Below are 25,554 nucleotides of genomic sequence, written 5' to 3'. Positions count from 1 at the left end.
CCGAAATATAAAAAGCTTAACATTGACCAATGAACCATGAAAATGATTTCAAGGTCAGATAATACCTGCCAGACTGACATTTACACCTTACATTCATTACATAGGCAAAATATAGTTGACCAATTCATGCAATCAATTATAGTACTTAAACAGTCCAAAACTTGTGTGTGTGTGAACTTTCTCACCATTATCCTATTTTCAGCTCTTTGTAGGATTGATAATTGCCATTAACATTGAAATGTAGTAATTTTGTGTATTTAAAGACTGTATTGAAACATTGGCATAATGCTAGATCTTCATGTGAAGTAAAAAAGAGCAAGGTGATAAAATTGTAAGACAATTATAGACATCAGGAGGAATACAAAAGACCTCAGAATGTTACAATAAGCAAAACACATGGTAAATATCCAATAAAATACCAGTAGTTTTTTCAACTGCACAATCTGACAAAGAATCTCACATAAGCTTGAAAGCTGTTAGAACAAGTCAGAACAAGTCTCACAGGAATGCTTTCACAAGGTGTCCATGTGCCACAATAACCAAATCTCTGGTCAAGTCAGATGCAAATGACACTCCTTATTCCCTAATCTAGTTCACTACAGTATCTTATATAAATAAGTCATGCCTGTATTGTATGGCTAATTCCAGATCTCAAAAACAGGTATTCTTCACATATATTTATTGATATTATAAAGCTTATAAATAATAAATAACAATTTACATAATTTCAAATTCATTCATATTTTTTATCCAACTGCAATACCAGCTCAGAGTTTATAAGATTTTGTAATACATGACTCCACTCCTGACAATGTTTAAGAGTATAGAACATAGTTAGTCACTTTTCACAATATATATGAGATTATATATTCTTTTTATAAGTGGTGAGAATTTTATCATATCCATTTTCTCCATATATAGTTTGTCTTTTTACCTTTCACATATGATCATTACAAAAAACCTGATTATATCTCGATTGTTAAAGTTTCTTGGATTAGTTCAGTTATGAGACAATTATTTGACTTAAATCCAAAAACAGGTTTACATTGTATATGTTTTGGGTAGGAGATTATTTACAATTCACAGATGACTAAACATATATTTATTTTGAATTCAAAATTCCCAATGCAAATAATGTATGCAATATTATTTTATATGGACCAAAATCTCTATTTCATATTCAACTTAAAATTCTGAACCTGGATATATCTTCATAATTTTATGTTTTAAAAGTTTTTGCAGATACCAATTTTCATGAATTGAGGGAAATAAAAAATTTGTATATTTAATTTCATGTTTTTTATCAAAGTTTGAATGTATATGCCAATAGAAAATTTGCACTTTAGTGAACCTGATTTTTCTATACCAACCAAATTTTGTATCCAATGAATAATGATGAATCCCTAGTATCAGTGGAGGCTGGGGTCACGACAAGCAAACCTTAAGTTGACGAGACAAAAGTTAAGCTCCTGTCCAACATCTTAGCCTTGATGACAACATATAACTGCATGCCCTAAGTCTAGGTATGCATACTAATGAGCTATCACTTGATCCCAATCAATTTGATTTGAAAAGACTTCAATATCTAACCATCGTTCATAATTTTGTTTAAAATCTTCACAAAGTTCAAGATCTTCTCCCAACACACTTTGTGTACAATTATCAACTGGTTTAAAATCTGGATCCGTTCCATTGTTCCCATAACGTCTGTTGTTAAATCTGTCCACGCAAGCTCGTAAGGCACATTCCTCTGCTTGGAAATCCCATGGTCTTGCATCCATATCTATTAATAGATAAAAGAGTTTATAAATGTCAAATCAACCATTAGATTGTTTTATATTTTACCAAGAGACATAATGTAGTTAGTTTATTCTTTAGATCCTATCCATTTCCACATAAACAATTTATAATATATATACTAGTCAACAAAAGAAGCGATACAAGACTTTGGAATAAAATTTATTAAAGATATTAAAGGTAAAACAAAATGAGATACACTATTTTAATGGGCTTTCATTTGCAATGTATGCACATATGATAATGAAAATCAAACCTGTTGGAAAGTATCAAAATTCCGTGTAAACGATCGTAGGGTGCAAATTGATTTTGCGGAAAGTTGGATAAAAAATCGACACACAATTTTCTTAGTACTAAATGAATTTTCAAATTTGTTTAAAAATATTCAATATGCTAATCAAGTTATGATCATATTGTAACTCATAGGTTAAAATATTGCTTTTTTTCAATTTTGGTAAAAAAAAGTGTTTTTTGAAATCTAAAAAAATGAAAACAGAAAAAAATGTTTTCAACTCAAATCAATGCTTTAGATATGAAAACAACATACTATTAATTTGGAACCTTTCAGATAAGCTTTAAGATTGTTACTGTTTTTTTCAATTTCACTTTACACATACTGTCTATCAGGTAAATCAATGGATAATGTATTTATTTTAACGATTTCTTGTGGGGCAGGACTTTGCTTTTACAAATAAACAAAGAAACTGTGCAATTTTAAAAAAAGAATTGATGGCAAACATGGTCTTAACCTTTAAATGAGAGGTTGACATCATTGGTTAGAACTTCTGTTTTTAAAATTGTCGTTTAATGTAAATTTTGTCAAAAAATTCAAATTTAGCAAAATGAAGTCATGAAAGCAAAAAAAAAATAATTTCTAAACGAATTTATATTTCCATGGTTATTAAGTATTACTACCTTCAATATTGGTTTTCTAAACATAAAACTTCATCTTGCAATTTGAAAAAAAAGTTGTGTATCGTTTCTTTTGTTGACTAGTATATATTCAGATTTACAAATTACAAAATGTATAAATTTTCAAATCAGATCAGAAATTAATTTTTACAGTGTCTTGCAATGTTTCAAAATTGAAACCCCATGAAAATCGAAAACGCCATGTTATAATTTTACGTGTCAGAGAGTTCTTCTGAATTTACCTTACACAGGAATGCTCAAGCAGAACATTGCAAGTCAAGGAACCTAAAATGTAGATTCATATCTTCCCCTTTGTTTTCAATTTAAATCTTTCTTTTATGACCTGATTGCAGTTGAAAAACCATCTTATTAACACTATAAAATGTCTTCCACTTACCATTACCAAAAGCCCAGTCATCATTAAGTCTGTGTCTGACTTTCTGATAAATAGCTGACATTGTTTTCATGTTACTCTTTCTCCATTGTCTACCTAGATACTTAGTTTGCATCTTCAGTAGTTTTAGAATATAGAGCTGCATCATGGCCTGTTTTACTTTCAATCCTCTTTTTAAGATTGGTGCAGATTTGAATACTACAAGCATCTGAAAAGTATGTTTGTTACATTATAACAATCTCAAGGCAACCAGTTTTCTGATACTGGTAACTATCACATTTCAGCTTTTGTTTGTTTCTTCTTTTAAAGTTATACAAGAAAATATCTTTAAAATCTCATCGATCGTTTGAATTTTGTTTTAATTCTATGTTTTTCCTTTATTTTTTTTTTTGCATTAAAAACTTAATTCAAATTGAAAAAGAGTTTTTCTTACAAATGATATGAAATTTAAGTCTACTTGAAAAAAAACACTGTTTGTTGGGATTCCACTTCACTTCCTTCCTATTTACTCAATATCAAGGTAGTCCCTCTATTTACAAAGCAAATATGAATACTGTGGATTCACTATTATTCGTGGGATACCAATTTTCGTGGAATTCGTTGATACAGGTGAACCACGAATTCAAATGATCAATGAATTTCAAATTTTCTATAAGCTTGTATGCAGATTTTAGCAAAACCACGAAATCAAATATTCATGAAAATGCAAGTTTTCCTCAATCCACGAAAATTGGTACCCACGAAAATAAATGAATCCACAGTATGGTGAATTGATCACACTTTGTTGTATAACCATTTGCAACTAATGATTCTGAAAATGTTTAAAGTCAGTCTCAAATCCTTACCATTGTTCTTGAGTGCTTCCACTTTGTGAGTTTATTGAGAATTCTCAGTAGATTTATACAAGAAAAGAGATTCCTCCAACAATACTGCTGATTGTCACCATTCTCCTGTAAAAAGAGGATTCAAATTATATATAATTTTCTAAACAATCACAAGTCACAGTCTTGAATAACTCTTTATAAACATATATAATTATACAGATTTCTCTCAATCAATTTTTATTACCAGTATTAATGCAGATAAATTTATTTTTGTGGATTTTTTAGAAAAAATTTTATTTGTGGATATTTGATCAAGTGCATTTGCCAAAGTCTGTAAACAATCGGTGACCTATAATTGTTAATGGTTGTGTCAGTTTGGTCTTTTGTGGATAGTTGTCTCATTGGCAATCATACCACATCTTCTTTTTTATAAGCATTATTAAAATGGATACTTCATTAAACATCTAAATTAGTAACTATTTCACATAAACAAAATTTAACAGCTGTTGTATGTCTTGTAAGTAATTTTAAAACCATTTATTTAACTTTATATGACTGAAATAATTATATAGAACAGTTGATTGACTTACCAATGCCTCTGCTGTCAGTTCAACTTGATCTCCAATTACACAACACGGGAAATCTAACACTGGTATACTGTATTAAAATAATGAAAAATAATATAAGTGCAAATCAAAAAATTTTTTTTAATCTTAAAATTAAAAAAAAAACAGAAAGGTATTTCTCTAAAAAAAAAATTTCAGCTGTTGGGTTACTGTTTCACAGATTTTTATCCCACTTTATCTCTTATTCAAATATGAATTCTCACTGTTTAAATGACCTGTTTTAATTTCAAAAAATAATTTTTATTCAATTTCAAATTTGAAATTTGTTTTAAAAAGTAACAGAAATTCTTTGGAAGTAAAATATAAACATTATTTTCAAAGAACTTACCTATTTTTAGCACCAATGTAGGACATGATATTCTGGTTGAAAAACTTGAGCACTAATGGTATACAGTTAGCAAACACAAGATGTTGACTCATAAATTCAAACTGAAAAAAATCAATAATGCTTGTCATTAACATTTTTAAGTTCAAAGATTTGTGAATTTTTTTTGTAAAAGATAATTCTAATTTCCTTATGTAAAAAGATATTTCTTTTGATGACCTTCATCATATCAAACATTTATTGATTGTTGGTTCATTTGTATCAAATATTAATTGATTGTTGGTTCATTCATATCAAACATTGATTGATTGTCGGTTCATTCATATCAAACATTGATCGATTGTTGGTTCATCATATCAAACAATAATCGATTGTTGGTTCATTCATATCAAACATTGATTGATTGTTGGTTCATCATATTAAACATTGATCGATTGTCGGTTCATTCATATCAAACATTGATTGATTGTTGGTTCATCATATCAAACATTGATTGATTGTTGGTTCATCATATCAAACATTGATCGATTGTTGGTTCATTCATATCAAACATTGATTGATTGTCGGTTAATCATATCAAACATTGATTGATTGTCGGTTCATCATTTCAAACATTGATTGATTGTCGGTTCATCATATCAAACATTGATTGATTGTCGGTTCATCATATCAAACATTGATTGATTGTTGGTTCATCATATCAAACATTGATCGATTGTCGGTTCATTCATATCAAACATTGATTGATTGTCGGTTCATCATATCAAACCTTGATTCATTGTCGGTTCATCATATCATACATTGATCGATTGTCGGTTCATCATATCAAACATTGATCCATTGTCGGTTCATCATATCAAACATTGATCCATTGTCGGTTCATCATATCAAACATTGATCCATTGTCCGTTTATCATATCAAACATTGATTGATTGTCGGTTCATCATATCAAACATTGATCGGTTGTTGGTTCATCATATCAAACATTGATTGATTGTCGGTTCATCATATCATACATTGATCGGTTGTCGGTTCATCATATCAAACATTGATCCATTGTCCGTTTATCATATCAAACATTGATTGATTGTCGGTTCATCATATCAAACATTGATCGATTGTCGGTTCATCATATCAAACATTGATGGATTGTCGGTTCATCATATCATACATTGATCGGTAGTCGGTTCATCATATCAAACATTGATTGATTGTCGGTTCATCATATCATACATTGATCGGTTGTCAGTTCATCATATCAAACATTGATTGGTTGTCAGTTCATCATATCAAACATTGATCGATTGTTGGTTCATTCATATCAAACATTGATTGATTGTCGGTTCATCATATCAAACATTGATCGATTGTCGGTTCATTCATATCAAACATTGATTGATTGTCGGTTCATCATATCAAACATTGATCGATTGTTGGTTCATCATATCAAACATTGATCGATTGTCGGTTCATCATATCAAACATTGATTGATTGTCAGTTCATTCATATCAAACATTGATTGATTGTCGGTTCATTCATATCAAACATTGATCAATTGTTGGTTCATCATATCAAACATTGATCAATTGTCGGTTCATTCATATCAAACATTGATTGATTGTCGGTTCATCATATCAAACATTGATCAATTGTTGGTTCATCATATCAAACATTGATTGATTGTCGGTTCATTCATATCAAACATTGATTGATTGTTGGTTCATTCATATCAAACATTGATCAATTGTTGGTTCATCATATCAAACATTGATCAATTGTTGGTTCATCATATCAAACATTGATTGATTGTCGGTTCATCATATCAAACATTCATTGATTGTTGGTTCATTCATATCAAACATTGATCAATTGTTGGTTCATCATATCAAACATTGATTGATTGTCGGTTCATTCATATCAAACATTGATTGATTGTCGGTTCATCATATCAAACATTGATTGATTGTCGGTTCATCATATCAAACATTGATTGATTGTTGGTTCATTCATATCAAACATTGATCAATTGTTGGTTCATCATATCAAACATTGATCAATTGTCGGTTCATCATATCAAACATTGATTGATTGTCGGTTCATTCATATCAAACATTGATTGATTGTCGGTTCATTCATATCAAACATTGATCAATTGTTGGTTCATCACATCAAACATTGATCAATTGTCGGTTCATTCATATCAAACATTGATTGATTGTTGGTTCATTCATATCAAACATTGATCAATTGTTGGTTCATCATATCAAACATTGATCAATTGTCGGTTCATTCATATCAAACATTGATTGATTGTCGGTTCATCATATCAAACATTGATTGATTGTTGGTGCATCATATTAAACAGCTTTGGTTTAAGACTCTACAGCAATTGTGACTTACAACTTTTGACTGTTCTGTTCCAATCAGGAAATAAAAGATATACTTAATTCCTGATTGGTTTTACAAAGGAAATGTCAAAGTTCCTGGGAAATACCAAAAGATAAAACAACAAAAATTACCTTTTTACTCATGGAACTTTTTTTGCATCATGTCGATTTAAATAAAGTCAAGTTATTTCGAAATGATTTTTACAGTTTCCTCTTTGGAAGTTGTGTTGACTGTCTGAGGTCATGGCGGGTTAAGCACTCACACAAATGTTGAACTCAGTCACATTCTATATGTCAGGATTAATTAATTCAGTGGCTGTCATTAGATGCTGTCTGTCATATTTTTTTTTGTTATGTCCTAAATCAGGCTGTTGGTTTTTCGTTTGTTTAAATTGCTTCACATTTTGTAATTTCTTTTTATAGCTGACTATACAGTAATGGTTTTGCTCATTGTTGAATGCTGTATAAGGACCTGTAGCGGCTTACATCCAAGTCATTTGAATTCTGGTGAATAAATGTCTCTGACTTTGGCAGCTTATTTTTATTTACAAAAGATAAAAGTAATAAAAAAGTATATTCATGGCACAAAATCTCTCTAATGGATGATTGTTTTTTAAAGAAACATCAGTGGAAACTTCCCCAAACAAATAACACAAACCAAGTGAAAGAACAATATATTATCTTAAAACAAAATACAATGACCTTTTAAAAGAAGACCATAACAAACTTACCTGATATACATGGTTCAGTTTAAAATGTTTCAACAGTAACAAAGTTAACCCTGATATGGCCTTGACAATGATTTCTTTGTGTCTGTTGACATCTATACCAAGTTTCATTGATTGTAGCACAGTAGTTCTATCAAGCAAAACAACAACAGAATTTCAATTATTTTATTAACAAAATTGGAAGATGATGACCACCAACTTAACTCGTGGAGCATACCAATGGTGTCTGTCAAGCTGGTTAACATAACTGTTATGAGTGTAATCAACTTGCAAATGAAACTAGAGGCTCTAAAGAGCCTGTGTCGCTCACCTTGGTCTATGTGCATATTAAACAAAGGACACAAATGGATTCATGACAAAATTGTATTTTGGTGATGGTGATGTGTTTGAAGTTCTTACTTTACTGAACGATTTTGCTTCTTACAATTATATCTATCATGAACTTTGCCCATTAGTAACAGAGAACTATATTTGGTAAAAATTTACATAAATTTACCAAATTAATGAAAATTGTTAAAAATTGACTATAAAGGGCAATAACTCCTTAAGGGGTCAATTGACCATTTAGGTCATGTTGACTTATTTGTAGATCTTACTTTGCTGAACATTATTGCTGTTTACAGTTTATTTCTATCTATAATAGTATTCAAGATAACCAAAAACGGCAAAATTTCTTTAAAAATTACCAATTGGAGGGCAGCAACCCAACAACCAGTTGTCCAATTCATCTGAAAAATTCAGGGCAGATAGATATTGACTTGATTAACAATTTAACTTCTTGTCAGATTTGCTCTAGATGCTTTGGTTTCATAGTTATAAGCAAAAAACTGCATTTTACCCCTATGTTCTATTTTTAGCCGTGGCGGCCATCTTGGTTGAATGGCCAGGTCATCGGACACATTTTTCAAACTAGATACCCCAAAGATGATTGTGGCCTAGTAGTTTCAGTGAAGATTTTGTAAAAGATTACTTCTTTATGAAAAATGGTTAAAGATTGACTATAAAGGGCAATAACTCCTAAAGGGGTCAACTGACCATTTTGGTCATGTTGACTTATTTGTAAATCTTACTTTGCTGAACATTATTGCTGTTTACAATTTATCTCTATCTATAATAATATTCAAGATAATAACCAAAAACAGCAAAATTTCCTCAAAATTACCAATTCAGGGGCAGCAACCCAACAACCGATTGACCGATTCATCTGAAAATTTCAGGGCAGATAGTTCTTGACCTGATAAACATTTTTATCCCGTGTCAGATTTCCTCAAAATGCTTTGGTTTTTGAGTTATAAGCCAAAAACTGCATTTTACCCCTATGTTCTATTTTTAGCGGTGGAGGCCATCTTGGTTGGTTGACCAGGTCACGCCACACATTTTTTAAACTAGATACCCCAAAGATGATTGTGGCCAAGTTTGGATTAATTTGGCCAAGTAGTTTCAGAGGAGAAGATTTTTGTAAAAGATTACTTTAATTTACGAAAAATGGTTAAAAATTGACTATAAAGGGCAATAACTCCTAAATGGGTCAACTGACCATTTTGGTCATGTTGACTTATTTGTAGATCTTACTTTGCTGAACATTATTGCTGTTTACAGTTTATCTCTATCTATAATAATATTCAAGATAATAACCAAAAACAGCAAAATTTCCTCAAAATTACCAATTCAGGGGCAGCAACCCAACAACCGATTGACCGAATCATCTGAAAATTTTAGGGCAGATAGATCTTGACCTGATAAACATTTTTATACCATGTCAGATTTCCTCAAAATGCTTTGGTTTTTGAGTTATAAGCCAAAAACTGCATTTTACCCCTTTGTTCTATTTTTAGCCGTGGCGGCCATCTTGGTTGGTTGACCAGGTCACGCCACACATTTTTTAAACTAGATACCCCAAAGATGATTGTGGCCAAGTTTGGATTAATTTGGCCAAGTAGTTTCAGAGGAGAAGATTTTTGTAAAAGATTACTTTAATTAACGAAAAATGGTTAAAAATGACTATAAAGGGCAATAACTCCTAAACGGGTCAACTGACCATTTTGGTCATGTTGACTTATTTGTAGATCTTACTTTGCTGAACATTATTGCTGTTTACAGTTTATCTCTAACTATAATAATATTCAAGATAATAACCAAAAACAGCAAAATTTCTTCAAAATTACCAATTCAGGGGCAGCAACCCAACAACCGATTGACCAATTCATCTGAAAATCTCAGGGCAGATAGATCTTGACCTGATAAACATTTTCACCCCATGTCAGATTTGCTCTAAATGCTTTGGTATTTGAGTTATAAGCCAAAAACTGCATTTTACCCCTATGTTCTATTTTTAGCCGTGGCGGCCATCTTGGTTGGTTGACCGAGTCACGCCACACATTTTTTAAACTAGATACCCCAATGATGATTGTGGCCAAGTTTGGTTTGATTTGGCCCAGTAGTTTCAGAGGAGAAGATTTTTGTAAAAGTTAACGACGACGACGGACGACGACAGACGACGGACGACGGACGCCAAGTGATGAGAAAAGCTCACTTGGCCCTTCGGGCCAGGTGAGCTAAAAATCAACTATTTTGATACTTAAACAATAGAAATCCTTTATGAACAAATTAAAAGTGTTAATCATTGTACTTATAGTGTCTAGGTACATTGTTCTGATAAAAAAATGTGAAGAGATACATACAGAACATGGACAAAAGACTTTGACACATGCAAATTTTCCATATATATTTCATATACAACGATTTCCTTTTCTAATTATCTTTATCACTATTTTGTGCATTTTTCCTTTGATCTTTTTTTGTGATGATTTTCATATCATGCTTCTCGCTTGATATAGAAAAATTATCGCTAGAAACTAAGGAGGCCACATGGCGTTGCTAATGAAATTGACATTGAAATTGACAACGTCGTCATAGGTAAAATAGCGATAAACAGATTATCATTGGTTATCTCAACTCGATTGCTTTTCTCACTTTTGCTGTACCAGCTCAAGTGAGAAAATCAATCTCTTTGAGATAATCTACGATAATCTATATTTATATTATTTTCAGTTTAATGCATAGTTGTATACTTGTTTCATTTATAATTATTTTTTCATCTCCAAATAAAAATATCAAACAGTGTATTTGATACTTACGGCATTTCTTCGGGTAAAACATCAGACAGGATATTTATAGAATCAGTCTTTGTTTTAGATGTAGGTGCTGCTGCCAATAAAATCTTCAGCAAAGCAATCTGTAGATAAAAAGGGTCTAATTAGAAGCAATTAAAACAATCTTCTATAGTAGATCACAATGACCTACTTTCACAAGAAAGTGCACCTGCATAAGTTTCTAGAGTAAAGCACAGTAAAGATCATGGAAATAAAAAACTAATAAATATCTACCTATAGTAAATTTTAGCAACAAAATAATAGAAAACTAGCATAATAAAAATAAGACAAGATTCTGTCAAAATGACATCAGTGGAACAGGACTAGGATCAGACATAATGCTAGGATTGTAATAAACCATACTTTATTTTGTTAAGTTTCCCCCTGTTGTTAGACATTTACAACACAAATACATTTATTGTTTTTAAAAGTAGTAACATACCATGTACTGTGGCAAGTTAGGTAATAATTCCTGATAAAATATTTCTACAGGAGTACTCTGGATCTCTCCTTCGGGCTACAAACATAAACAATTCTGATGATATATTTCTGATATTTGTACGTCCAACTATAATTTACACTTTGTATAAAATGTAAACAACATTTTATTATTAACATCTAACTGGTCATAATTTTTATACATGTGAAAGACATCGAAATTCATATAAGAAATTCTTCCCTCAAATTAATTAAAGTTTTTTTTAAATTTTATCAGGTTAATTTTGCTCAATCTTATTCTGTAATAGTTCAAATTATCAGTAAAGAATTGGCTAGAGTTCATATCAATCTTTAACTTAGATTGTGAATAATTTGCGATATTTTCAAATTTCAAGTAGCAGCAGCAAATGATATCTAAAAACTTACCTTTGACAAAGGATTCTTTGCCATTTCTTCCTCTTTTTTTATCTGAATTTCTGTGAGTGATATGTATAAATGCTGAAAAATATAAAATTTATTATATTACAATCCTGATTTTTGCCTTTCTGTGTAGATCGTTTTTCATTGTGCTTCTGAAAACAGTATTTGGCGCCCTAAACTGTTTATCTTGACCACACCTGATAAAGGTTACCGAGGATTCTTTTGTATTCCTGGGTATACATTTTCATGGAACTGATAGATTCTGCATACAGGCCTCTAGGAATTTGTATTTTGTTGGGAACCTAAATTCATAGGTCACTTTTTCCTAGAAGATGAGTATTGAATGAATAATTTGGAATCCACAGTTATTTTAGAAGCATGTGTCATATAATTTTAAATCTGTATCATAATTAGGTTGTATTGAAAATAGGAGTTTATTTCTGTTTTTCACTAACATGAGGACCAGCATCTGTTTACTCTATCAGAACATCTGAGATCAACAGGTTTTGGTGGAGTTTATGTGTTCCTCAGTCTTTAGTTTACTTATACTGTTGTTTTTTTTTCTTTTGGTGACTTTTTTGCCATGGCATTTTTTGTTCATTTTTAACTTAATTATGAGTTTGAATAACCCGTTGGTATCTTTTGCCTATCTTTAACAATATATAATGCATATGTACAACTGGCTAAATCTGGTCTGTTTACTTTACTTTCGAATAGAGGCCAGCAATAAACTCCTCTTATCTGTACATATGCATTATATATTGTTAAAAGAAGGATTTTAGATTATAAAATGGTGGCCTCTTTAATACTAATATTTCCATTTTAAATTGATGAAAGATGCAGTTGCCTATGTTACCATTGTAGCATGGGTAATATTGTACCTGTTTTAGAACCTTTACACCTTCATGTATTGGTCTTGGTAACCCAGCTAAAGATGTAAAATCATTCTTTACATGGAAACCAACAAATTTCTTCCTTGTGTGCTCTAAAAATAACTCTAAATCTTTTTGTCTGAAAAATATAAATAGATAAACTAAATCAAAATTCAAAGAAACTTGTAGAACCTCAAAATAAATATAATTAATATTATTTCCAAAAACAGTTCATTACAGAAAATCAGAATGTCTAAAAAAAGAATATGTTTTTTTTAGTTTTATTTTTTTTTTTAAATTTCCCATTTAGAAAACTCTAATATATACCAAACCACAGACTCATAAAATTAAAGAGTTGAGTAGTCCCAATACAATTTTAACACTGCAGTAGGTTTATAAAGTGGCTGTAATCTCTACTGGTTTTTTTATGACATAATCACTAGATGAGCTCAACACCTACCTAACTTTCGGTTTCCATGGTAATATTCTATACTGTGGAACTGTTGGTGTTGAGGGTCTAGGTGGTGTTGGTGGTAGCTGCTCATCATCACCATTTGGTTTCATCCCGTCTACATCTTTCATCAGATCATCCGTACCATTCTCATTCTCAAAGGGGTCATCATTCAAACTACTCTGTTTAACCAAGATCTTTAAATTGCGATGTTGCCGAGCAAGCCATACAGTGCCCGTAGAAAGATAGGATAGATGGCGCACAGAAAAGAGGTTAGAAAAGCAAGCATATTAGCAGAAGAGCACACATATTAATATATTACACCATTCTAACGTACCAAATGCACAAGCTGTTTCTATTAATAGAATTTAAAGGGGAAGTGTAGAATTGGGTTTCATACTGAATTCCAGTGAAAATAAATTTCAAATCCTTTAATTTTGTGAAAATAATGTGTCCGTTCCCAATATAGTTATATGTGAATTAACATTGGTTTCACTGGCTATTTGTTATTCCAGTGAACCAAATGGCTCAAACCCAAGTTTTTGAAAAAGCCCCTCCCTTTTAAATGTAAATTTTCATACCTTTCCTTTTTAGTTTTATCAATTCAGTCCTTGACCCATTAAATCAATATTGCTGTGTACATTTGTTACGTGTAATATTGTTAGTTATAGTTATATATATACAAATAAACAAACCCAAACCAAATTCATGCACTCTTACAGATCATCATCAGACATAAAATAATTACAAACAGTTATATGTACATCAACATATTTGTAAGTGATGTAAATGGATATAAGATAGCCTAAATCTACTGTATTTAACTCTTCAAACAATGTGAATTCATTTATTTTCATGGATACTGATTTTTTGGACTATAGAAAATTTGTAATTTTGAGGATATATTTGAACTCAAGGTTTTGACAAAGTCTGTATACATGCCTATCAAAAATGTGTACTATTATCAGCATTTAACATCTTTAAATTCATCATTTATAAAATTCATAATCACTTGTATGTCATGAATAATAAGGAATCCACAGTACTTTTTTTCCAATAACCAGTATTGCTTATTGTAAGTAGAACTCTTTTTATCTGATATACACTAACCATGGCACAATTTGTGAAAACCCATTGGCATTTGTTGTTAAATTAAATGATATCATATGTAAAGACGTGAGGTTTTTTTTGAGGATTTTCTAAAACTGACATGTATTTCATTATGCTTGTTTCTTTTTTGAATGACCCATTTCTCAGCCTCATAAACAAAACCTGCAACATCAACAACAACAAACCAGCACCATTTTTTTTGCAGCTGCATATACGTAAAAATATTTATTGCTGTTATATTTGATAACATGAAAAGAACAAAGGCATGCTTATACAACAGGACATTGAACTAAAAATACTTGAAAAATGTTAAGAGAAAAATAAAATAAAAGAGAACTAAAAACAATGTGTACATTAATCTTTATTTTATTATCTACTTAGAACGCTACCATTAACTTTTAACATGATTTCAGATCAATTAAAATAAATATCTCCGACTAAAAGGTTATATCACATTCTCCACATAGATAATGTCTGCCAAATATAAGCTTTGGATGTATATAACTAACCAAAATTAACTGTCGTCTGCTGTTAAACTATTACAGTGAATGCTGAGGATTGTGGGTAATTTACTCTAAAAAATCTATGTGTATCCATATATAAATAATACATGTACTGTTACAGAATTTAGACTGATGAAGAATGTACTTAAACCTTATAGTCAGAGGTACATAATCAAATCAAGGAATCAGTTCTATAAAAGATCATGTGACCACTAATTTCTATAGGCAAACCATGCACCAAATAACTTACTTCAAGTTCTTTTAATTATTAAATGGAATGTATCACATAAATTGTTCATATTAATCGTAATGCCAAATGCTCACATCATTATACAATCTCTGAAATTCCTTTTGTATGGCTTATATAATTGAATTAAAAATAAAAAAGCATCAAATACCAACTTCTTGAACTGGATGAGAAGTGAGCCAACAAATTCCTACTGAGACTTTCTTGTACATAGTGTATTATCGCTCCCTATTATCTTCCTTAGACACTATAGCTTAATTTCCTTTTGTAAGGGAGACAATTTACAAACTGATTAAGTGTTTAAAACAATATTATATAGATATAGGAAGATGTGGTGTGAGTGCCAATGAGACAACTCTCCATCCAAACAACAATTCAAAAATTAAACCAGTATAGGTTAAAGTACGGCCTTCAACACTGAGCCTTGGCTCACACCGAACAACAAGCTATAAAGGGCCCCAAAATTTAGTCTGAATTAAGATCAGAAAAGCATGTTAGCTTCTTCTTTAAATAAATTGGAATAAGTTCAAAGTTACCATAGGCATATCAGGCCCCCCCCCCTTTTAGTGGGAAAAATTTGGTTGATTATATAGGGAATCACTGAAGCATGACTGTGCAGGCCCCCTTAAGGTCAGTCAGCCTTATGAAAAGTTCTGGATCCGACAATGGTTACAAATGTGTCCCCTTTAATAATGACCTTGACAGTATTTAAAAAATAGTTATTGAAAAAGTAGCTATATTTTTGTTCCTTTTAAACAGCAGAAACAAAACATGAATCAACTCATTGTGAGTTTATATCAAAATAAGGACTTCTAGAAATTATTTATAATTAAAGATGTCATATATTGTAAAAGTAGAGATTTTTTGCTGGGATTTCAATTTCATTTACTTACGAACAATATCAATACACATGTTATTTTGTGAAAATATATTTTTCACGATATTACAACCCCAACAAAAATTTTAACTTACAGAGAATATTACTTTCAAAATCTGGAATTTTAACCCCTATTTTTATCGTAAATACTTTTAAAATTCCATGCAGAAAAAATCCTTTTTAACTGCTATAACATAAACTAGCACATGATTAGTAGGCCATGCTGGGGAGTCTGTTTATAAGGATTTGTTTTTTATTCGATGCATTGCAATGCCAAATACTGACAAACCTTCATCATAAACAGATCATCCTATATTAAATAGCTAGAAGTCATTAAATATAGGTAACATTGGTTGAACTCTGATAGTTTAATTCTTATATATTGTACTAGAAGTTATTTTGTTAAAATGGAGATATTATACGTTGACTAGAAAATCTTGAAAAGTTAAGGAGTAAACAGCTGGTTAATCAAGTATTATTGGATCTAGCATCTAAAATTTTCAGTATGTGATTGTTAACATATAATACAAGTTATAGGCATTCAATATTAAAATGTAAAACGTTTTATAAAACCATGGAAAATTCATCTTGTACTTCAAAAAATGTCTTGTATTTACCTTTTAAACTGACTGATTTTTTTAACCTTTATATCTCCAAATTCCATGCACTAATAGGTTCATGTATTTTATAAAAATCAGTTAACCACTGTTTATTAATAAGCCAGTATCAATATTTTACTTTCACACATAAAGTGTCAAAAAAGGCACTGAGTGAATGATAACAACTCAGGTATAGGGAATGATGCTACCGGGGTACCAGAAGTTAAAAATCCATCAATGATTACATTGCATTTATAAACTTTCCATGGCTAAATCAAACTTATTATTAAGTATGAACATCATTTTTTTTTCAAACATCGGTCATACAAAATAAGTTAATGTTATGACAATGCTATATGTATTTATCAAGAGATAATTAACCAAATTATTTGCAAATTCTAAAAGGTAAATTGTGAATTTTTATAAAATGTGCAATTCTAAAACTAAGAATTAAAGACTGAATGAAACTGAATAAGGACATAATGATTTTTAAACAAAACATAAAAGACTAATCTCAAATATTAGTCTAAAACAGGTTTAGGAGGGATCAAATAAAAAATTTTCTGTTCAATGTGAGATTTAAAAGTTAGATGGAATGTGTGTATACATACCCGCTTTCCTCCCCTGAAAGCTCTTCGTGGAAGTTGTTGTTCTATCAAATCTACAGCAGACGCTGGTGGGGATGAGGCTCTCATGTTCTTACAGACTTCATATGTATCCTCTGGTAGGGGAGATATCCCATGAGCCTCTCTCACTTTATTCTTTGTGTCTTGTAAATCTTTTAACCCCCCTAAACAAATCTACAATGAAAATATTTATATATGTAATAATTAAAAAAATTATTAAAACAAAATTTGCATTTTTAGCTAAATTTATTGATGAATATTTTCACTTGGTTAGGAGGAATTCCAGTAGTAGCTTTTTTTTTCTTTTTATCAATATTTCCATCAAATTAACCATTTAACTTTACATCATATTTGTCTTTAAAAATGCAAACAAATGACCATTTAAACTTTATACCATAAAATCAGGTAAATAAACTGTACTCTTTCCACTTCTTCCAAATGACATATAAGATAAGATAATTTTATTTTTAAATCCAAAGAAAATAAATTTCATTTGAATTAAAAAAATGTTTTACTCACCAAAGTTATTTTCCAAAGTAACAACAAAACTTTTTTCATTGGAAAATGTGGAGCATTTCCACTGCAGAACTTTGTTACCATGACAAACAAACTAACAAGTAAGACAGAGTCTCCTATATATGGCTGAACTGTAATAAAAGAACAATTTTATTACGTTTTTTATTAATAGAAATAGACAATACTTTTCAGTTTTATCATTCAATTTAAACAAGATTTCAAATCAACTGGGTTTGACTCATCAGGGTAAGTAAAACAATGACTGACAAAGTACTTCACTGATCTTAGTGACTTGTGGCACAATGGTCTAAGTAGTCTACCAGCCATTTTAAAAAGGGGGGTATAACTATATGCTCCCATTCAAATGCATTGATTGTCCAAAAAAAGGGGGGTTCCAACCCCTTGAACACACACCCCCTGGATCAGCCACTGATAACTTACCACCAAGAAATTCCCAATTGTGCTGAAAGTGGAATATAATTTCAATCAATTAAACAACCGGCTGGTTTAACATCTTAATGCTTGAATGCTTTCTGACCAAATAAAATTTTGTATATGTATGTTCAACAATTTGAATACACATCACGACTGTAGGTGTTATCTTGCACCAATAATTGTAAAATGTAGGTGAAAGTGACCTAGTTTTTACTGTAAACTAATAATAGCTTACCTAATTCCTCTCTAAAAAGTTCTCTATTTCGTTTATGTTCCTCTGTTTCAGATTGTAATGGTACTCTCATGGTTTCTACCATAGTGTACAATACATTTAATATCATCCTGAAACATAATGATATAATGGAATATAGATTCATTTCACTTGTATCTAATATTATAAATCGCATTGTAGAAGATGTTTATTTCCATTAAATGGGCTCATAAGAAGCATAGTACAATTTAAGACATAAATAAGACAATAACAAAAAGAAACAACAATAGTCTAGTATACTTACTGTAACATAAACATGTAGAACATCAGGAATTACACACATATAAATATATATATTCCCTGTATTGGAAGTCAGTTATTTAATAAATGACTATGTTATAACATTTCCTTTCATCAGCTTCAATTCATTTAATATCATTCAAGAAAAAATACTGTAGCTATAATAGTTTAATCCCTTCCTGTGTTCCTGTGATAAAATCTCCCAAATGTGAAGGCTTTAACACCTTAATATGCAATAGAAAACCTGTCACTAAACCCAAATTTTGATTGATACCCTCTGAATGATAGTTTGGTAAGACTGATACTTACCTAAGGTCTAGACTATCTGCTAAAGATACTGCTGGTTTAATCAAGGCATTTGCTGCAGCTTTTCCATTTCTAAAATGATTGATACATTTGACATGTAGGTTAAAAATTCACAAATTATAATTAAAATAGGAAAAAGCCAGTGCCTTGCTTAATTCAACTTCATTTTATCTTACAAAGTACTCTCACATTCATGATTGAAATCTTTAATCATGTCTATATGTGACAGATTATTATACTATGATCATGTATATGTGTTATAGAAAAATTTTGGTTAAAATTCTAAAAAAAATCATTTTTTTCCTTCTAGCAGTATGTAATATCCTATTGTTTTGTATTGTCCTATTGCCACTCAATTGACATAAGGGGGTAGATGTTTTTTGTTTGTTATTATATTATAATTCTTTTGACAGAAAGGGAAAGATGTTTAGTTCTGTCCTATGGTCACTCATTTGACAGATGGGGTTGTATTAGGCATCTTTTATTTGTACCTCTCAATTGGACAGGATATTTATGGAAATAAACTAGGAAAAAACATTAGCATGCAAATAAATTCAAACCCTCTGTTCCCACGATTTCTATATGTTTTCAAAAATCCGAGTTTTACAATTGGAAATCCCAGAAATCTTTTAACCTGATTCAGATCAAAGACGACAATGAAAAAAAATGGACATACATTGAACACTTAATATCTTCAACCCCATGCCACAAATATATGCTGGGGTTATAAATACATTTACTACTTACTCAGTTTCAAAGGATAATAATTCCACAAAAGAAGTAAAAATTCCTTGTTCATATAACATATGCACATTTTTGTGTTCCCAGTCCATCTGTTCTTCTAATGAATTGCATTCTCCAAAAACACCTGGATTAAACAAAATATGTTGTGATTTTTTCTTTTTGTACCAATTTTACTAGATTGAGTAAAAATCACATTTACCTACATTTGTATATATTTGAATACAAGATTTGCTTTTGTCTACTTCAAGCCTACAGAAAATTTTTCATTAGTTGGACTTTAAAATTTGTGGTTGACCTGTACCCATGAATAAGGCTGAACTTACCTTGGACAAGATAAAGAACAGCATGTACAGCATTTGTTCTCCTTTCTTCACTGGCTATTTCTAGTTCATTTTGTAGGTACACGATGTGTTTCTTTCTATTTTCACTAGATGTCTCTGTCCACTTGTCATATCCTGCAAAATAAAATGAAAAAGATAATTTGTAAAAAAAAACCTGTTCACTGTATACACTCCTTGTCCTGCTTTGTTAATATATGTCCTTGTTCTCCAAAGGTTCATTTATACCCAGCAATAATTAAAATATCTGATAAGATGAATCCCATATATTTTGGTTGCTTAATCAAATTGTAGTCAAATCAAACAAGGAATTAAATAATTAAACTGAGGATGAATAGTTTTTGCAATTTATCCTTTTCAACATGTTAAACCTAGATCCATTTGTTTTCGAGACAACAGCCAAAAACTGCACAAATGATGCAAAAAGTATTAAAAGTCAACATTTTTTGAGACAACCCCTAAACAGGTTATCAAGATTTTCTAAGCAGTTATATGTTGATGTTGTCATGCTTATCATTTTTGCAATTTTAGCTCCCAAACATAACATCTTGATGTTAACTGCAAAGTTCAGTCAAAAAGATATTTCAGGGGCAATAACTCTGATAAAGGTACTTGGGGCAATAACTCTGATATAGGTACTTGGATTATTCTCGACTTTTCATGTTAGCTACAACCTGTTTTGCTGACCATTTTGAAATTTCCGAAAAAAAATAAAAATTTAATTTTGAAAATTAGCCTACCTTCTATAGTTTTACAGATATTTGACTAATACTGTGGAAAATAGTTTCTGGGCCTATTACTCCAAAAAGAGTCTACAGAATTATATATATTTTTTAATGTTCAAATCATACTTAATTTTCAATGTTTAGGTGAAATCTTTGAACTGTTTTAATTGATAATAGCTGTTAACCTTAGAGGTTTGACATTGATTAATAACTGATTTAGCCAGGAACAAGACTAAAACATGACTGATAAATGTTATTTGGATTTCAAACTTTTACAAACTTCAGCTAATGTGTAGAACATAGCTAGACTAAACAGATTATTACTTGAAAAAAAACGTTCATATTAGAGCAAATAATGACATAGACACAGTTTTCTGTAACACTAACTTCAAAGTTCAAGGTTGTCCTCGTCACTCCCTGAATAAGCTATAAAGATTTCAGTGAATTTTCATGTACATTTGTAATTACATATTTATTGAATTATTTCAAAATATTCTTCATCCTTTTTTGAAAAGGTTTTTTTAGACACCATGTTTTTATTTGTCATTTTGGTAGCTCTTCAGTCTCATATTTATTACCTTTTGCTGTGAATCCATCATCAAAGCACTTTCTATTTAATGCAAACTCACTTTCTTCTGTGTAACTATATAATTCTACAATATATAATTATAGTTGTATAAATTTACAGCATGTACAGTATATAAGTTTCTCAAATTCTTTGACAATTCAACCCTTTCTGGACCCATTGTTTACAAAGTTTGAAGTTGATCAAAGATAAAAACAAACAACAGACAGACGCCTTCTAAACTTTGATTAATGGGTATGATAAAAGCATAATATTAAAATGATAAATGGCTTTTTGCAGCCAGTTTGGTTTCATAATAAGCTCAAGAATATCACATATCAATTACTAAACTGCAAGATTTTTTTTATTCCAAATGAGGTTGTATGCATGTACTGTTTTCAGCTGACTGTTTTTAATGAGTACATTTGTAGATGAGTAGGACATGTTTTCAACCTATCCAGTAATTGAAACTATTAATTTGTTAATGTTAGTTAACAAAGTGAAACTAGAGAAGAAAACTGAAAGACAGATTTCTCTATTGATTCCACCCACAATAAAAGTACAATGCATCGATAATGAGTAGATGTCAAATGATTTAATAATTTATGTGTTTTTATCTTTGAAATGTAATCAGACAAAACATCAACATTATAGTGTTGCATAAGCTGCGGAACCGTAGCTCTTAGGTCCTTATGTTATTTTTTTACTATTTGCGGACCATAGACCGCAAATAGTCAAAAAATAACAGAAGGACCTTAGAGCTACGGTTCCGCAGCTAGTGTTGCATCTGCTTGCCTGTCTTTTCTTTTTTGTTTACCTGTCTGTTTATATTTATAAATAAATAAACAGTATTCATTGATCATGTTGATAGTTGATTTGATTGATTCTATATAGGATTACACAAGAAAGTTGATACTTACTGATAGTTATTAACTGTTTAATACATACATGTAGTGTATCGTTTTCTATTGAACTTTTTTAGCTCTAAATTCAGGTTTAGTGTTTATCGAATCAAATTTGAGAGTTTGAATCAATAAGGGCGGATGGGCATGCATTTGACAGCTAATGATCCTTTAAAATCATTGTCAAATAAATGCATTTAAAGAAAAAATTGATACTTTGAAAAATCATCAATTACAAATGTATTATTCATGTTGTGTACATCTTATTATATTTCTAATAGTCAATAACTATCTGTCAACACTTGTTTTATCTATACCTGACATTTCACTCTGGTAAGTGTCTGCATCATCATACAAAAATTCTATATCTGGACTATCAGTCATACTCTGAAAAACAAAAAAACTCAGTGATCTTTTTATTATTAACAATCACCTTTACTCAAAATGTTTTAACTACATGGAACAGGTGGTAAAAAAATACATAAATAATTGTTTGCTTTTAGTTCATTTCTTTTATTTACTAAATGTATTACATAGATATCATACTTTTACTTTTCTAAATTGCATATTATCTGAAAGCAAATTCTATGATACAATGTAGTCCCTGTAGTATACTGATCAAGGACAAATTACGTTCAGAATTTCACATTTTATATCGAATAGAATTAACAGGAAATCTTCACAAATTCAAAAAAAATCCTTTAAAATAAAACAGGTTTATACCAAATGTTTGATTATAAAGCACCAAAAAACTTTGAAAAAGGGGGGGAAAAACTTCAAACTAAATGTTTATTTCCTTTTACACGTAGTTCATATCTTTTATTTTACAAAAATATTACATATTACAGATTTTGTACTCTAAAAGTCTGAACTAGGATACTATCTGAAAGCTAATTCTAAGGTAGTACCTGATCGAGGACTAGTATTTACCGTCAGAATTTCACAGTTTTAATAAATAGTTTAAACAAGAAATCTTTTGAAAAATATTCTTGAAAAATAAGACAGGTTTGAACCAAATATTAGATTATAAAGCACCATTATCTTTAATCTTTAAAAAAAGGAATATTTTGAAGCTGGAATAATTGTGACACCTAGAAATTATAAAAAAATTGCCATCAATGGAGGGTTACTTAGCCAAGAAATTTTAATTCGCTTGAAATCAAACACTAGCACCATATATAGACACATATACAATTCAGACTTTAATCCTGGATTCAAGGATCTTTTAAATCTTGAGAGAGAAGTTGTACAAAAATGTTTATATATATTTTTTGAAGCAAAGTTAGATATAACTACATGTATATCTTAAAACAATTTTCAAAAAAACCAAGAATGTCTTAAAGTGAAGATGTCATGTCTCCATAGATGTATCTTCCCACAATGCATTTAATTTTAATACAAAGAATTCAACATTTCCCAATCTTAATATAATTGAATCATATGAAACTGATTATTGAAGAAAATGGCAGATGACTGCCAGTTGGCAGGTTCTATTTCTAAAGCAGTGCCACACTCTTTGCATGTTAAAAACTCAACAACTCTTTGAGGGGTATGTAGGTGGTCTGTTGCAAGTCAACATTTCTCCCCTATCCAATATACTTTCATTTACCAGTGGCAGTACAAATTTTACCAATCATACCTATTGTATTTGTTGTAAACATGCATGAAATATTTGCCACTGGATGTTAAGCAACCATCAATCAATCAATCAATTTCTATAGAAAAACAGCATTGAAGGAAATGGCAATGGACAGCAACTGATTTGGGACCAGTATCTAATTCTACTATGGTTTGTAAAATAAGGGTTGTGTTTCAAATACAAATTATTGTATTCACTAAATTATCACAGTCATGAAGTCATAAAACCTGGCCATGGTAAGACGAATTATCACAGTAGTTACAAAGAAAAAGATATAAAAAAATCGAATATTTAATTGTCAGTGATAGTTATGAAAAGTATATATTTATATCATATAACTGAAAACCTGTATCATTTAAATTTTACAAAGCGTAAGTCACTGTATAATTTCTGTAAAGTTGGGGTGATTTTGACAGCGGAAGTTAAACTGCATTTGTTGATAGGTTTTATTTATTGTTTATCTTGAAACTTATATGTATAGATGTACCTCTGACAGCGAATCTTCTCTTTGCCTCCGCAAGAGGTCCCTCAATTTGGGCAACCCCTCGCCCTTTCGAGGCCCAGCATCCATCATTATTATTATTATTTAGAAGGGAGACAATCATGTATATAAAACAGAGTTACTTACCCTTGGAAGCAAGCCATCTCGCCCCACTAGCATATCGACCCACTTTTTTTCACCCTTAATGTCAATATTATCGTCTTCGGTTAAATAAATCTCCTGTATATTTCAGAGTTATGTTATAATCAACCAGAGTGAAAGATATTGTAATAATAATGGACCCTTCAATATGTTGGCTGAGTTTATTTCTTATGAAACAAGAGTTTAGCAATCTGGTTAATTAACAGTGTGTAAATAATACTGGAGACATATATAATGCATTATATATTGCATGTCTCTGATAATACCCACACCAGTTCATCAGGCCGGGTTAGAATTTTACAAAAATCTATTGCATATACACATGTTGAATACTTGAAGGAAGATATCAAAATATAAATACATTTGAAAACAGAAACTTGAGAAAAAAATGAATTTTGATTAAAAAAAATGAGAAAAAAAAAGATTTTGCCAAGATGAAATGTTCCCTTCCAAATCTTAAAATCATCCTTTTTCTCTGCATTTCTTCAACGCCCCTATACAGACGACTATACAAATCCTTGATGAGATGGATATCAAAATTGGATAAATTGATTTTATGCATTTCATGCATTTTATGTCCGTCATTTATGCGGTCCAAGTCACCGGCCGAGGAGAGTGAATTCAACAACTGCATGCATGATACGCACATATATGTCTTAACTACACTACCATTATATCAAACACAAAGCAATGCATTTAGCCGTGCAGACTAACAGAGCCGGCGTTTAATGTATATTATAAATCATGACATATATGAAATACAAATACATTCCAAATGAGGTACACAGAAAGATTAAACATCTGAAACAAGTTTACTCTGAATCAATAAGAGCCCGTATGTATGTATGTATGTATGTATGTATGTATGTATGTATGTATGTATGTATGTATGTATGTATGTATGTATGCATGTATGTATGTATGTATGTATGTATGTATG

At 30.5% G+C, this 25,554-nt stretch overlaps 1 protein-coding gene across 3 annotated transcripts; it reads right to left on the bottom strand.

The window, feature by feature from the left end:
• Positions 1-664: 664 nt before the first annotated feature.
• Positions 665-24,578, bottom strand: LOC134681840 (striatin-interacting protein 1 homolog). 3 transcript variants are annotated; one of them, XM_063541484.1, is made up of 21 exons: positions 24,459-24,578; positions 22,650-22,719; positions 21,444-21,518; positions 20,126-20,257; positions 19,806-19,926; positions 19,062-19,130; positions 18,477-18,583; positions 17,810-17,937; positions 17,276-17,464; positions 16,355-16,375; positions 13,338-13,510; positions 12,887-13,016; positions 12,012-12,083; positions 11,590-11,664; positions 11,133-11,230; positions 7,999-8,125; positions 4,882-4,982; positions 4,518-4,584; positions 3,949-4,053; positions 3,107-3,311; positions 665-1,783 (listed from the first exon to the last, which is right to left on the bottom strand). In XM_063541484.1, exons 1-21 carry the CDS (start codon positions 24,543-24,545, stop codon positions 1,533-1,535), a joined length of 2,403 nt encoding a protein of 800 aa, XP_063397554.1. In that variant the 5' UTR covers positions 24,546-24,578; the 3' UTR covers positions 665-1,532. The 3 variants fall into 3 exon arrangements, with proteins under 3 accessions (XP_063397554.1, XP_063397561.1, XP_063397568.1); XM_063541491.1 differs by lacking the exon at positions 16,355-16,375 and having other exon boundaries at positions 13,338-13,525; XM_063541498.1 differs by lacking the exon at positions 16,355-16,375.
• Positions 24,579-25,554: the final 976 nt, after the last annotated feature.

This window comes from Mytilus trossulus, chromosome 1 (assembly GCF_036588685.1).
Source record: "Mytilus trossulus isolate FHL-02 chromosome 1, PNRI_Mtr1.1.1.hap1, whole genome shotgun sequence".
In the NCBI taxonomy this organism is placed as follows: Eukaryota; Metazoa; Mollusca; class Bivalvia; order Mytilida; family Mytilidae; genus Mytilus; species Mytilus trossulus.
This window is presented reverse-complemented; position numbering and strand designations above follow the sequence as displayed.